Genomic DNA, 13,453 nt, shown 5'->3' on the forward strand with positions numbered 1-13,453 from the left:
GGGAGGGGCACCCCAAGGGGGAGGGACACCCCGTGCGGGGGAGGCACAGGGGCACCCCTGGGGAGGCCGAGGGTGCATGCTGTGGGGAGGGGTCTAACCCAAGATACCTCCAGCAGGACCTGGAGCTGCAGCAATGGCAGCCAAGGGAGGGGGAAGAAACTGCCTCCTCCAGGCGCCCCTTGGCATGGGGCATGTGGGGAGAGGCATCTCCAGGGTCTGCCCGCCCTGGCCCCACCCACTCCTCACACCAGCCCCCCTCCCCTCCCAAAGCCATGCCAGCAGGGACACACTCGGGCACCATGTTCATCAGCTTCACTTTTATTTTGTCTTTAAAAAAAAATACATTAAAACTCCTTCAGTGACGGGAAGCACAGAAAACGGAGAGACGGCGTGGGCGAGGGCTTCCCATGCGGGGTTCATGGGCCCAGCCAAACCCGGCGTCCCAGGCCCGAGAGTGACGGATGCCCAACGCTTGAGAGGAAGACACCAGTCCCCCCCCACCTGTAACAACACACGTACGGGCCCGATCTGGCAGTGAGATGTGCGTGGAAAGGCCCTTCCTTCGCGCTGCCAACGCTCACAGTGTACGTTTTTGCATTTGGTGTTTTCTTAAAGCTTCATAGTAAATAAAGTATGGAAAGTATGGTTCTAGGCTTTGTGGCTGCACAGAAAAGCTTGAAAATACGACTCCTTGTGAGACCTAAAGGCTCAGAAACCAGAAGGCAAATTAAAAAAAAAACAAACCCAAACCAAACTCATTTAAAAACAAACAAACCAGGATCTTGTAGCTGAGTTCGTGATTTTTGAATACTTGAGGTTGGCACAGCTGCTCACAGAGACCGCCTTGCACTGTCGCAGAGCACAGCCCCCGGTGTACAATTTCCTTACTTCACCGATGTTGTATTCACCATGGCCACGGGCTATAGTACACTGCAGTTTGTATGTAGTTGGTTTGCCTAGCTCGTGCCAGAGCAAATGTATTGACAGGGCCTCTATATTAATAAATACATCCCCAGTTGCTACACATGAGTCTAACTCTATGCATCTCCTTCCAAGACCAGAGCCTAACTCTGCAATAATAGTATATTCCCTTCTGATCTGCATATTCCCTTCGAACCTTGGGACTTTTATCCTAGCTTGGGTCACTACAAACGGTGTTACTATTCCTGTAAGTGTCTCATTCGTTTCAAAAAGAAAACACTAAAGCTATTTCATCCTGCAGCTGTGAGTCCCACAGGTACAGCTGTAAAGCTCAGAGATTTCTTTTAACCTTCATTCCACCAGTTCTGACACACAGCAAGACAATGCAAACAAGGACAGGAGACCAAAAAAAAGGACTCCCTGCTTTCCAGAGTGTTAACCTTTATGAAAATGTACGGGGGGGGGGGGGGGTCTTCTGGAAGATCCAGGCCAGGCTACTGGAGGCATTGCATGTGTTTCTTTAAAAGGACTAATTAGCAAATTGGATTGGCTCAGTTTGCACCTGATCTTCCCCTGGTCTTGTGTCCTCACTTGCATCCCTGCAGCATGCTGCCAGTGAGAGCTGCCACGTTTACATGCCCTTTGCACGGGTGTAAACAACCCAAAGAGGATTTGGACCCGGTGATTTCACTAGAATTAGTCCGGTTGGAAGCAAAACCGGGATCAGCCCCTTTGAGTTTAGTAGGAAGGTGCAGCCCCCATGCTCAGCTCTCCCCAGGCGGCTTTTGGTGTGTTCCTTAGTTCTCTCTCCTTTGGAGAGGCTGGGACGAAAACAGCAAACCCCATCACCCTGTCATGCTATTGATTGTTCCCGTTTTAGAACCCAGGAGTCCGGGCCCAGCAGGCTATCAGCTCCTGCATTTAAAACAAATACAAACGGATGGAGCCGCCCAGCCTGGTTAACACACACAACGGGTGGGGAGACCTCAGACTTGTTTCTGCTTCTCATTCTGAAATCCAATAAACCGTTCCCACGTGAGAACATTTTTCTGCAGCGTTAGTGCCACTTGCCAGCAGGGGGCAGAGTGGCAGCTTTGAGACGTGTGCCAGGCAGGGGCCCCGTGCCAGGCAGGGGCCCCGTGCCAGGCTCTCTAGCAAGGTGCCCGTGCGGATTCCTTAGCCCAGACGCGCAGGGCTGAGACGCATCACACACCCCGCCCCACGTGGAGGGGGGGGGATCACGAGTCGGTGCTTCCCCACGGCTCTAGCAGAGGGGAGAAGGTCTCACTGGACACCCCAGAAAGGTCTCTGATCTCCACAGCCAGTTCCAGGCAATGGGGCTGGCTCCCCCCTGCTCAGCCGGCTGCAACAGGGAGGGGAGGAGCCCAGGGAGACCTGCCCCATGCTCCCTTCCAAAGGCCCGGGCAGGTCCCCGCTCTAGTCAGACGTTGGTAGTATGTATGGTCTGTCCCCCCCTCCCGCCCCACACTCTGGCTGAGCAAGGGGAGGGAGAGCTGGGGGGAAATGCCCCTTCCAGAGCTCAGAGAGTGACAGCCTGTTCTAACCGCTAGACACCCCCTTCCTCCTGCAGCTGGGACCAGAACCCAGGAATCCTGACTCTCGCGCTCCCTGCTCTAACCCCTAGACAACGCTCCTTCTGCCACTTTAACCAAGGCTGCTCAGACCCGCTATGGGTCCCCCAGGTAAATAGCACTGACATCCCATGGCCTCATGTGGGAAGAATTCAGAGCCCCTCACTTGCTTCATTTGGGGGGTGACGAGGAGGGCACACGCTCCGCTTCCTGCAGAGGAGAGCAGCCCTTTGGCGGATCCAGACCCCCCAACAGACAGCGCAGGCCCGGGACAAACACGGAGGCCTTTGTCGGAGGAGAGGAAAGACGGGAGCACCCGCGAGCCAGGCCAGCCTGCTCCAGCTTCGGACATGGAGTGAACCACGCCACGAGATACAGTGCAAAAACATCAACTTCATTTCTTCGCCACAGGCTTGGGGGGTCGTCCCCCCACTCCCCGTCAGTAACTAGCTCCCCACGCCTCTCATCGGGCACGGCTTCCGTGGGGTGACAGGAGGGGAGGTCCGGGGCTGGAGCCTGCTGGCCTTGCTTTTCTCGGGCCCCAGGCTGGGATCACCCCCAGGCGCGGGCTCTGATCACCCCGGTTTATACTGGTGGGAATCAGGAGTAACTCTGGGGGATCGAGATCAGACTCCAGCCCCCGGGCTTCTTACACCAGTGGAAATCGGGTTGAACGGAACAGAACCCGACCCACCGACTCTCTCCACCCGGCTGCAGCCTCCACTCCGAAGCGGTGCTTCGCTCAGCACCGGCAAGGGAGGGGGGCAGCAGTCATTGGGTCACCCCTGGTTTGCAGGGGGGCAGGACAGAGAAGGCTGGGGCAGGTCTGCCCAGGGCTCTCCCAGCGCTTTATACAGGTCTATAACTCCCTACATGGCCCAGAGGGGGAAACTGAGGCCCAGAGCAGCGAGTCTGGGACATATAACTCAGGAGTTCTGGCTCCCAGTCCAGCGTTTTACCCACTAGACCCCAAACCAGCAGCCCCCCCTCTTCTGTTCACTTCACCCCACGGCCTTGCCTGGAGCAGCTCCGGGATTCTTCATATCCAGGTGTAAACAGACCCCCCCCATGTTTGCTTGGTGGGGGGTGAGGAATGAGGCAGCCCCCTCCTCCAGCTGCTCCCCACGTGCTTGATCCACGGCTGGGCCCCACACGCCCCCAGCCCCGATTCTGGGAGCTCAGTACAGGAGGCTTTTCCCATGGGGGGGAGGGGAGGACGCAGCCCGACTCCCCTGCCCACCTCACCAGATGTAGGTATCTGTCCTGCGTCCGTATGTCTGTGATCCTGAGGCGGAACGGTGGAGGGGGTTGCCCCCCCCCGACTGGTTTGATTTCACAGTGGGGCAATGCATTGCCCTGCAGCTGCCAGAACCAGCCTGCATCCCAGCATGCAATGGGCACAGACGCAGGGGCAGGCCCCGGCCCCCGCTGCCCTGTTAAGGGAGCGTTGGCCGTTTCTGCCCAGCCTGTAAATACCCTCTGGGGCTGGGGAAGGACGTTCGCTCCCAGACCCCCGGCTGGGCTCGTTCGGCGAGGGGCGGGCAGGCGCCGGAGTCCAACGGCCCTGCCCCCCGGGGACAGACGGGTCGGGCACCCCCCCGTTGCCCCCTAGGTGCACTGGGCGTCCGCCTTGGCGAACAGCCGGCTGTGCCAGTAGTCGGGGTTGTCGAAGGCGCAGTCCGAGGCTTCCAGGCTCCGCAGGGGTTTCATGAAGCCGTTCTTGGGGCAGGGCGAGCTCTGGCAGCCCAGGCACGGCCCGCTCCCCGGAGCCAGGATGGCCTCCATCACCTCGTAGCCCTGCTCGTCGGGGGAGCCCCGGGGGACGGCCGCGCTCATGCAGGTGTAGTCGTCCCGCCCGGCCCCCGGCGAGCTCAGCACGCTGCTCAGGGACTGGCTGAGTTTGGGCTGCTTGTTCATGTATTCGTAGTCCTCCTCGGCCGCGGCCACCTCCCAGCCGGCCACGGGCAGCTGGGAGCTCAGCACGCTGCCCAGGGAGGCGCTCCGCTCCGAGCACAGGTCCATGTACTCGTAGCCCAGCTCCTCCAGGGAGGCCGGCCGGGGCTGCGGGGGGCGTCTGTTCATGTACTCGTACTCCTCCTCCTCCGGCTCCGAGGCGCGGCCCAGGGGCCTGTCCCGCGCTGCCCGGGCGACGCTGGCCACTCGCTCTGCAGGGGGAAGCCGACGACAAGCCGGCGTTAGGTGCAGCCGGCAGGGGGTGGCGGCTGGAGACGGGGGGTGTGGGTGTCTGATCTGACTCGTGGCCTCTCGCCCGCCTGCCTCGTGCGCGGGGGGCAGCTGGGGCACAATGGGAGAGGCAGCTGGCTCTCCTCCCCCACGGCAGCTTCCTTCCAGAGTCCCCAGTGAGGCGGGAGGGACCGAGTGGCTCAGGGGAAGGGGCACCGGGACCCAGAGATTTCCCACCTCCGGCTTACGGGTTTCCAAGCCGGCATCCAGTCCCCAGCTGCGGCGAGTTTGCTGGGTCTCAGCCCAGCAGGCCAGGTAACGACCAGCTAACGACCACCCCCGCGGGCCTCTTCGTGGCAGGGAAAACCCAGACCGCCCCCCTGACTCCCGGAGCAGGGTCCCGCCCAGGGGAGCTGCGGGAGGCAGCCTGGAGCCCTGAGGTGGGACCCCGGGGCTGCCGTTACCTCGGCTGTGGTGATCCGGCAGGACGTAGCCGTTGACGTCGTCCTCGCCGTCGGCAGTGCCCGCGGACAGGGGGAAGCTCTCGCGCTGGGAGAGGTAGGCGCTGTCGCCCCGGGAGCGCAGGCTCGGCAGGGAGAGCTCCTCCATCAGCTCGCCCTCCGAGGCTGTGCCCCGGCCCTCCGACGACTCCGACACCGTCCGGCCCACCGACTCCTGCCGGACCCGCAGGGCCTGCCGGGCGCCCAGCCCGGGGCCCTGGGAGACGTGGGGAGAGAGACGGGGTCAGGAGAGGAGCCGCCGGGCACGGGCCAGACCTGCCCCTGCTCTCTGCGGCGGGGACGGGCCAGAGCCCCGGGGGTAGCCATAGCCCAGCTGCTCTGCTGCTGACCCCCAGCCCCTGCTAGCCCAGCCCTGCCCCCCTAGCTCCGCCGGTGCCCTTCACTCCCGACCCGCAGTCCCTGCTAGCCCAGCCCTGCCCCCCCAGTTCCGCCGGTGCCCCTCACTCCCGACCCGCAGCCATCTGCTAGCCCAGCCCTGCCCCCCCCAGCTCTGCCAGTGCCCCTCACTCCCGACCCCCAGCCCCTGCTAGCCTAGCCCTGCCCCCCCAGTTCCGCCGGTGCCCCTCACTCCTGACCCCCAGCCCCTGCTAGCTCAGTCCTGGGCTCCTCCTCACCCCCAGCTCCACCGGTGCCCCTCAATCCCAACCCCCAGCCCCGGGCTCCTCCCCACCCCCAGCTCCGCCGGTGCCCCTCACTCCTGACCCCCAGCCCTTGCTAGCCCAGCCCTGGGCTCCCTCCAGCCCTGCTGGTGACCCTCAATCCCGCCCCACCGCCCCACAGGACCCTCCGGCAGAGGACATCCATGGGGCACACCCCCTGTATGCTGTGCTGGGTACCTGGCGGCAGCCGCTGAGGCCAGTCTGGTTCATGGGGATGTATCCGGCTGGGGGGCTCAGGTTCAGGCTCTGCAAAGGGAGGGGCAGGGTGGTGATTGCTCGGCCCAGGACAGGGGGTTCTTGGCACCAGGACCAAGGGAGATGGGGCGCACGCAGTCTGCGGGACCCCCAGGCGCAGGCTGGGCCGGGGGGTCAGCGCTGAACAACGACCCATGGAACTGGGTCTTATGCTGCAAGGCCGAGCACTGCCGGGGTCAGGAAGGAAACCCCTCCCCCGCAGGGGATGTCCCACATGGACGTGCGGGGGTCCCCACCCCATCCTTTACAAGAAGGATTTTTAGCCTCCCCGCAGAAGGGCCAGGATGTTGGGGGGGGGTTTACAGGCCGAGGGGGGGCGGCCATCTCTCACCCGGGCGTAGTCCACACGCTGCCTGGAGGTGAAGAGGCCGGTGGCCGTGTTGAAGGGGCCCAGCTCCTCCTCCAGCTCCAGCGTCTCCATGTCCTCCAGCTCCTTGTCGCTCAGGGGGGGCTCCGCGGGGGGCAGCAGCCCGCTCTCCCTCTGCACAGGACGGGGGGGGGGGGACACCGCGTCAGGGGCGGCCGAGGGGTTAACGGGGCCCAGCCCCCAACGCTGAGCGGCCAGGTACACCTTAATGCCTCCCGGGGCAGGATGGGGGGAGAGGGGCAGACAAGACTCTTGGCTAGAGCAGGTCTTGCCCCACCCCCGCAGCCGAGGAGTGGGGAGCCGGGGGGCTGGGAATGCCGCAAGGGGCGGGGAGGGTCCCTGGTGCATGTGTCAGGCAGGGAGCCCAGAGAGCCGGGTATGGAGTGGGGAGAGGGGAGCTGGGGCAGGGGCTGGGGCCCCTTTGGGGGGGGGGGGGGCTGGGGGGGGGGGCACGCTAGGGGCTGGATTTGCTGAGGGCCCAGGGCAGCCCCCCCACGTAGAGCGGCCCGGGGCCACGCACTCACCTTGATGACCAGGTAGCGGGGCGGGTCCCGGGCCATGCGAGTGAACTCGTTGGCCAGTTCCTTGAAGGTGGGACGGACGTTCTCGTCGATCATCCAGCCTGGCGGGGGGCACGGGGGGGTGAGATCTGGCGGGAGGTGACACCCAGCCCCCCCCCAACTCCCCCTAGCCCCACGGGCCCCACCTGAGGGACTAGGACAGACGGACGGGAGGGGAGAAGGACGGCTGGAAAAGTGCATCGGGGTGGGCACCTTCCAGCCCCCTCCCCAGGGCTCTGGCCCCAGCTGTGGAGCTCCCAGCCCTTCCCCCCAGCTCACGGCTCTCCCCTGGGACCACAGGGAGATGCCCCTCCCTGCACCCGGGGCATATCGGGGTCAGTGCCAATTGCCAGGGGGGAGGAGCAATTGGCACTGCTCGTGGCCCCTCCCATGAGCCCCACTGGCCACGGCGCAGAGCAGACCTGCGGCCCCCTCCCAAGCCCACAGCCACGGGCTGGGCCAAACTCCCCTGCAAAGTGCCCCCAGGGGCGGGGACATGAACGCCCAGGGCAGGGCCCAGCCCCACCAGCAGGGAGACACACAGACAGACAGACGCAGGGACTCACATTTCACCATCACCATGTAGACGTCGATGGTGCAGATCTGGGGCTGCATGAGCCGCTCGCCTTTCTCCAGCAGGTCGGGCACCTCGGCGAGCCGGATCCCCGCGTAGGGCTCTGCCCCGAACGTCATCATCTCCCACAGCGTCACGCCTGCAGGGACCAGAGGGGGGGGGAGGTCAGGCCAGGAGGGGCTGCAAGGGGAGGTGCTCAGGGGAAATTCTGCGCTGGGGGGCGCGGGGCAGGGCGCAGGCTGGGGCGGCAGCTCCCGGCTGCTCCAGCCCCGCACGGTGGGCACTGACCGTAGCTCCAGACGTCGCTCTGGTGCGTGTACTTCCCGAAGTGGATGCTCTCCAGCGCCATCCATTTAATCGGAGTCTGTGGAACGAGAGGCAGGGAAGGAGCGTTACCCGGGCCGGGGGTGCCTGGGGGCTGCTTTGCCAGGGCCAGAGAGACCCCTGGGGCCGGAGTCCATGGGGCCCTGGGGCTGCCCCGATGCACACGCTGCTCCGCTGGGAAGAAGAGCAGACCCTGAATGCAGGGCCCCCCAGCCACCCTCCCAATCCGCCCCCTCTGCTGGGGGGTGCAGACCTCTGACACCGGCCCCACGCTGGCTGGGGCGGCCCCAGTGCGGGAGGAAGGGGAGGCAGCCTCGGGGGACATCCTGCTGGAGTGGACGTGGGGGGGACCGAGGGGGGTCCCGGGGCCCCGCCCCACCTTGATCTCATTGTAGAAGTATTTCTTGTCGTCGGGGTAGAGCAGGTCGGCGATCCCGAAATCCGCCACCTGCACCTGATTGGGCGACTTCAGCAGGATGTTGCGGGCGGCCAGGTTCCGATGGACCATGCGATGCTCTTCCAAGTAGTACATGCCCTGGGGGCGAGAGGCGGAGAGCTGGGGACCGACTCGTTTGTGTGTGTGTCTGGGGGGGTGGGTCCAGTGATGGGCAGCAGGCTGGCCTAGCTCCGCCCATAGCCTCAGGCTCCACCCACCCCTGCTGGCCTAGCTCCGCCCATAGCCTCAGGCTCCACCCACCCCTGCTGGCCTAGCTCCACCCATAGCCTCAGGCTCCACCCATGGCCCCAAAGCTCCACCCACAACTGCAGAGCCAGCTGTGTGCGCTTGCTAAAGTGGTCCCGCCTCAAAGGCTACCCGTGAGCCGCATAGCTACTCCCATGGCATCAGGCTCCTCCCACCACTGCAAAGCTCCACCCACAGCCACAGGCTCCTCCCATCACCCCAAAAGTGTCTGTGACAACATGGATTAGAAGAGAGAGTTAACAGCACTGACATGTTCAGAACGTCCCCCATTAGGGTTCAGGGTAAACGCCCCAGTGGAGATGAACAGGCCAGATTCACCTTTCCTTCAGGGCAGCGGCCCTTTGGGGGCAGGTGTTTGGAAGGGTCCCCCGCCCGGTGTGGGAACCAAGGGAGCTGCTACCCCCGGCCTCTGCCCCTTCTCCACTCCGTCTCCTCGTACTGCCCGGCCAGCCCCACCCATGAGCCTGGGGCCAAGGACACCTCACCCGGAGCCCAGCTCTGCTTCCCCGAGCCGGGCTGGCTCCCCACTCAGCACCGGTAGGGAGGGGACCCCTGGGAACGCGCCGTCAAGGGCCAGGGGGCAGCTCACCTTGGCCACCTGCACGCACCAGTTGAGCAGCAGCTGCGGCCCGATGGCGTCCTTGTTCTTGCGCACGTAGTCGAGCAGCGAGCCCAGCGGCAGGAGCTGCGTCACCAGCTGCAGCTGCGTCCCGGGGCAGATGCCCAGCAGCCGCACAATGTAGGCGTGCTCCAGGCTGCCAATGGCCAGCATGTGCTACAGGGCCAGAGGGAGACAGGCCCTGTTACAGCCGTGGCTCCGCCCCCAGCAGCCAGCTCCCCTGTGGAACTCCCCGCCACTGGGATTTGATCCCGGCCGGTGCCGCCGGCCAGGGCTGGCACCCTCAGAGCCGCCACTGATGCCAGGGGGCGTTTGGGGTGGGCAAGGCAGGCCCTGGGGGTGGGGGCTCCCCCTCCACCTGGTTTCATGGGCACACGGAAATGCATCATGGGAGTTTTAAGCCTCTCTCTGAAGCACTGAGATTGGTTGCTGATAGGACATCAGAGTGGATAGGCCAATGGGCAGTGGTGGCACAGCAGGGGGCGGGGACACTGGGCTGGATGGACCAATCGTCTGGCCCCAGGCTGGCAGGGGTGGGGGGGCCCTCACTCACGTCAGTGACGGCGTGGAAGGTCTGGCGGCCGCTCCGGTCCTCTATCACCTTGATGCTGACGGGGATCTTGATGGTGTCTCCGTCCGGGATCCAGACGCCCTGAAGGGAGAGGGACCCCCAGTGTGAACAGAGCTGGGACCCCAGGAGCTGCCCCGCCCCAGTCCCCCACAGCAGCGAGGAGACGCCCCCCCACCCGCCCTCCCCAACCGCTGTGGCTGCTCCGGGACAGAGGGCGCCACTGGGCCCGCCCCCCCCCCCCCCCCCCGCCCCCCCCCCCCCCCCCCCGGGTGCAGCCCCCCCTTCACCTTGTGCACCGTCCCAAACACGCCCGAGCCCAGCGCCTTCAGCTTCCTCAGCTCCGTCTCCTTGAAGATCCGGGCCAGCACCTTGTTGGCTTTCTCGCTTGGGTCCAGGGGCTCGAGGCTCTGCCAAGGCAGAAAGAGATGGTGGCACCAGAGCTGGGGGGCCGCCCCTCCCAGACCCCCCCGCTGCCTCGATGCTCCCGCCCCGGCTTGTGATTTGTGCCTCTCTCCCTGGGCTATTCATTGACCTAGGTCACAAGACTGAAGGGCCCCATGCAGAGCTGGGGAGACAGAGCCGGGACAGCAGGGGGCTGCGGGTCGGGAGTGAGGGGCCCCGGCAGAGCTGGGGGTGGGGAGTCCAGGGCTGGGCTAGCAGGGGGCTGCAGGTCGGGAGAGAGGGGCACCGGCAGAGCTGGGGGGGACAGAGCCGGGACAGCAGGGGGCTGAGGGGCACCAGCAGATGAGCCCTTTTCTCTCTTGGCACAACCCTCCTTTCTGCCTTGTCACCCGAGCACCCTGCGGGCACGAGACCCTCCCCCCCGCGGCTCCCGCCCACGTCCCCCCCGGGGCAGCCCTGCTCCCAGGGGCCGCGGGGGCTGGCGGGGGGCGTCTCACCTCTCCCCTCTCCAGGTAGCGGCGCATCGCCCGCTTCTTCTGGATCTTCTTCCCGCGCCAGTAGAGGAGGATGAGTAGGAAGCAGGAGCAGGAGATGAAGAGGCAGCTCACGACCATCACCGCTATGACCGTGGGGCTTTTCCTGGGGCACAGACGGGGGGTCAGCGCCAGGCCCTGCCCATGCTCCGGGCTGGCAGGAACCCAGGGGAGCCGGAGTGAAAGGCTGGCGCGATCCCGTCCGAGGGACCGGCCTGGGGGAGGCACAGGAGGGCTGTCGGGTTTGGAAGGGAACCCAAGGCAGGGCAGGGAGGGACGGAGTGGGGAGAGGGGGCGTTGGGGAGCACACGCCAGCTGGGGGGTGCCCCCCTCTGCCACGCAGGACCCGGGGATCCGGAGCAGGCATGGGGCTGTTCCCACGGAGGCCAAGGGGGCTGAGAACCAGGCTGGGAGAGGAGGCTCAGCCGGAAGGCGGTTTGGGAGCTGAGCCCAGGGGGTGCCCCAGCCCCACCCTCAGTAGTTGGTTCACGTCATGCCAGTGCCCGGGCGAAGGGGCCTGGCACGGCGGGGGAGGGGGATCGGGGCTCTGCACATGTCCCGCTGGGGCCAGGCTGAGAACTGCCAAACTCAATCAGCCCCACCCCCGCCCCAAATCTGCTCCGCCCCCCCGAGTCCTGCCCCGCCCCGCCCAGGCCGGGGTCAGAGCCCCAGCGAGCAGCTGCCTGCGACGGTACCTGGCGACGGGCAGGGGCTCTGTGACGCAGTCCTGGAGCTGCGGCCCGAGACACCTGCAGGAGACAGAACCCACCGATCACCCCACGGACGGACAGACAGACAGACAGAGGGGAGCCGCGGAGAGCACCAGGCTAATGGGAAGGATGTCAGAGCGGGGGGGCAGGACTCCTGGGTTCTCTCCCCAGTTCTAGGGGGGCAGTGGGGGCTGGTGGTTAGAGCAGGGGGGTTGAGAGCCAGGACTCCAGGGTTCTCTCCCCAGTTCTAGGCGGGGAGTGGGGTCTAGTAGTTAGAGCAGGAGGCTGGGAGCCAGGACGCCTGGGTTCTCTCGGTTCTCTCCCTGGCCCTGGGAACCAGGCAGAGACGGCTCTTGGAAGACACGCCCAGCACAGACGCCGCTGCCGGTCACCCGGGGGCTGCGCCTCCCCAGGCAGGGGCTGGAAGCGTCAGGTCCCGGAGCCTGGGTTCCCCTCTCAGAGCCCCCCCGATTGGCTCAGGAGCCGAACATGGGGCTCGGCCGCAGCTCCTCCCCCACTCCAAGCCTCAGGCCCGGGGGCACCGGCTGCTGCTGGGGGGGAGGGGGCAGAGAGGGAGGGTCCTTTCCCCGCCTTGCAGACGCCAGGCAGCGAGGTCCCTGGGGGGCCGGGCTGCAGGACCGCCCCCCCCCCCAAGCTGTGCCCAGGGGGGCTGCTGCTCTCACCCCCGCGTGCAGTTCTCGTGGCACGGGCGGCACTCGTGGTGGGCGTCCGGGTACTTGTAGATGGGCCCCTGCTCGCCCAGGAGGCCCTCGGGGCAGCTGTCCACGCAGTGGGGCCCGTCCTTGTACCGGGCACATCGCACACAGGCGTCCGCACCCTGGGGGGCCAGAGAGCGTCAGAAGGGGGCTGGGACGGACCCCTCCCCCTCCCCCGCCAGCACCCACAACCCCCTCTGGCGCCCCCTGCCGGGGAAAGGCCCCATGTCCCGTCCCCCGACCTGGGGCCGGATCGGGGCCGGCTCCCCCAAGAGGGGAAACGCCCCAGGCCCCATTCCCTGCCCCCCTGAGCCAGCCAGTCCCCCGCCCTGGGGCCGGATGGGAGCCGGTGACCCCTAGAGGGGAAACGCCCCAGGCCCCATTCCCAGGCCCCCTGAGCCAGCCAGTCCCCCACCCTGGGGCCGGATCGGGGCCGGCGCCCCCAAGAGGGGAAACGCCCCAGGCCCCATTCCTTGCCCCCCTGAGCCAGCCCGTCCCCCCCCCGGGGCCCGGGGGGGGGAAGGGCGGGGGGCGGGGGGGGGGTCACCACACCGAGCCGTTGCAGGTCAGGTTGCCCTCCATCCTCTCGCACTCCGGATGGCACTGGTAGCACGCGCCCTCACGGGCATATTCCCGGATCGCCCTGCACAACAAAGTGAGGGGGGGTCACTAACGCTGCCCCCGAGGGTCTCGTATTCTCCTGCCCCCCCCAGCTCCCCCATGTGTCCACACAGGCCCCCCCGGCTCTCAGCTGCCGCTCACCCCTGGGAGAAGCTGCAGGTGGCCACGCAGGTCCCGTCCCGGCTGTAGTTGCGGCAGGAGATGCACTGGTCGGGGCCGGGCCCCCAGCAGCCGTCGCTGGAGCAGAGCGGGTCACACACCTTCCCTTCTTGCACTGCAGGGGAGACGGGGGTCAGCGCTGGGGTGAGCTCCCAGCCCCCCCAGCCAGGGCCCTTCCCCTCCCCCAGCCTCCACTGCTCCCCCGTCCCACCCAGGGGCTCATGCTCCCCCTGCCCCATGTTCTTCCACTCTCCCCTTCCCAGATCCAGGGACGGAACCCAGGAGTCCTGGCGCCCAGCTCCCCCCAACCACTCGACCCCACTCCCCTCCCAGATCCGGAGATAGAACCCAGGAGTCCTGGCGCCCAGCTCCCCCCAACCACTCGACCCCACTCCCCTCCCAGATCTGGGGATAAAACCCAGGAGTCCTGGCTCCCAGCTCCCCCCAACCACTCGACCCCAC

At 66.0% G+C, this 13,453-nt stretch overlaps 1 protein-coding gene across 1 annotated transcript in view; it reads right to left on the reverse strand.

The window, feature by feature from the left end:
- Window positions 1–738: 738 nt before the first annotated feature.
- Window positions 739–13,453, reverse strand: part of ERBB3 (erb-b2 receptor tyrosine kinase 3) — a 15,717-nt gene continuing 3,002 nt past the window's right edge. Inside the window, exons 6-21 of the mRNA XM_026659610.1 lie at window positions 12,974–13,106; window positions 12,764–12,854; window positions 12,179–12,333; window positions 11,481–11,534; window positions 10,750–10,891; window positions 10,138–10,257; window positions 9,833–9,931; window positions 9,250–9,435; window positions 8,337–8,492; window positions 7,922–7,997; window positions 7,626–7,772; window positions 7,024–7,121; window positions 6,464–6,613; window positions 6,055–6,123; window positions 5,162–5,414; window positions 739–4,678 (exon numbers count right to left, since the gene is read on the reverse strand). Of these exons, the coding sequence (XP_026515395.1) occupies window positions 4,122–4,678; window positions 5,162–5,414; window positions 6,055–6,123; window positions 6,464–6,613; window positions 7,024–7,121; window positions 7,626–7,772; window positions 7,922–7,997; window positions 8,337–8,492; window positions 9,250–9,435; window positions 9,833–9,931; window positions 10,138–10,257; window positions 10,750–10,891; window positions 11,481–11,534; window positions 12,179–12,333; window positions 12,764–12,854; window positions 12,974–13,106 (2,486 nt within the window). The 3' untranslated portion in view covers window positions 739–4,121. The remainder of the gene's footprint in view (window positions 4,679–5,161; window positions 5,415–6,054; window positions 6,124–6,463; window positions 6,614–7,023; window positions 7,122–7,625; window positions 7,773–7,921; window positions 7,998–8,336; window positions 8,493–9,249; window positions 9,436–9,832; window positions 9,932–10,137; window positions 10,258–10,749; window positions 10,892–11,480; window positions 11,535–12,178; window positions 12,334–12,763; window positions 12,855–12,973; window positions 13,107–13,453) is intronic.

The sequence above is a fragment of the Terrapene carolina genome, unplaced genomic scaffold, assembly GCF_002925995.2.
Source record: "Terrapene carolina triunguis isolate 2854851 unplaced genomic scaffold, T_m_triunguis-2.0 Scaffold641, whole genome shotgun sequence".
Lineage (NCBI taxonomy): Eukaryota > Metazoa > Chordata > Testudines > Emydidae > Terrapene > Terrapene triunguis.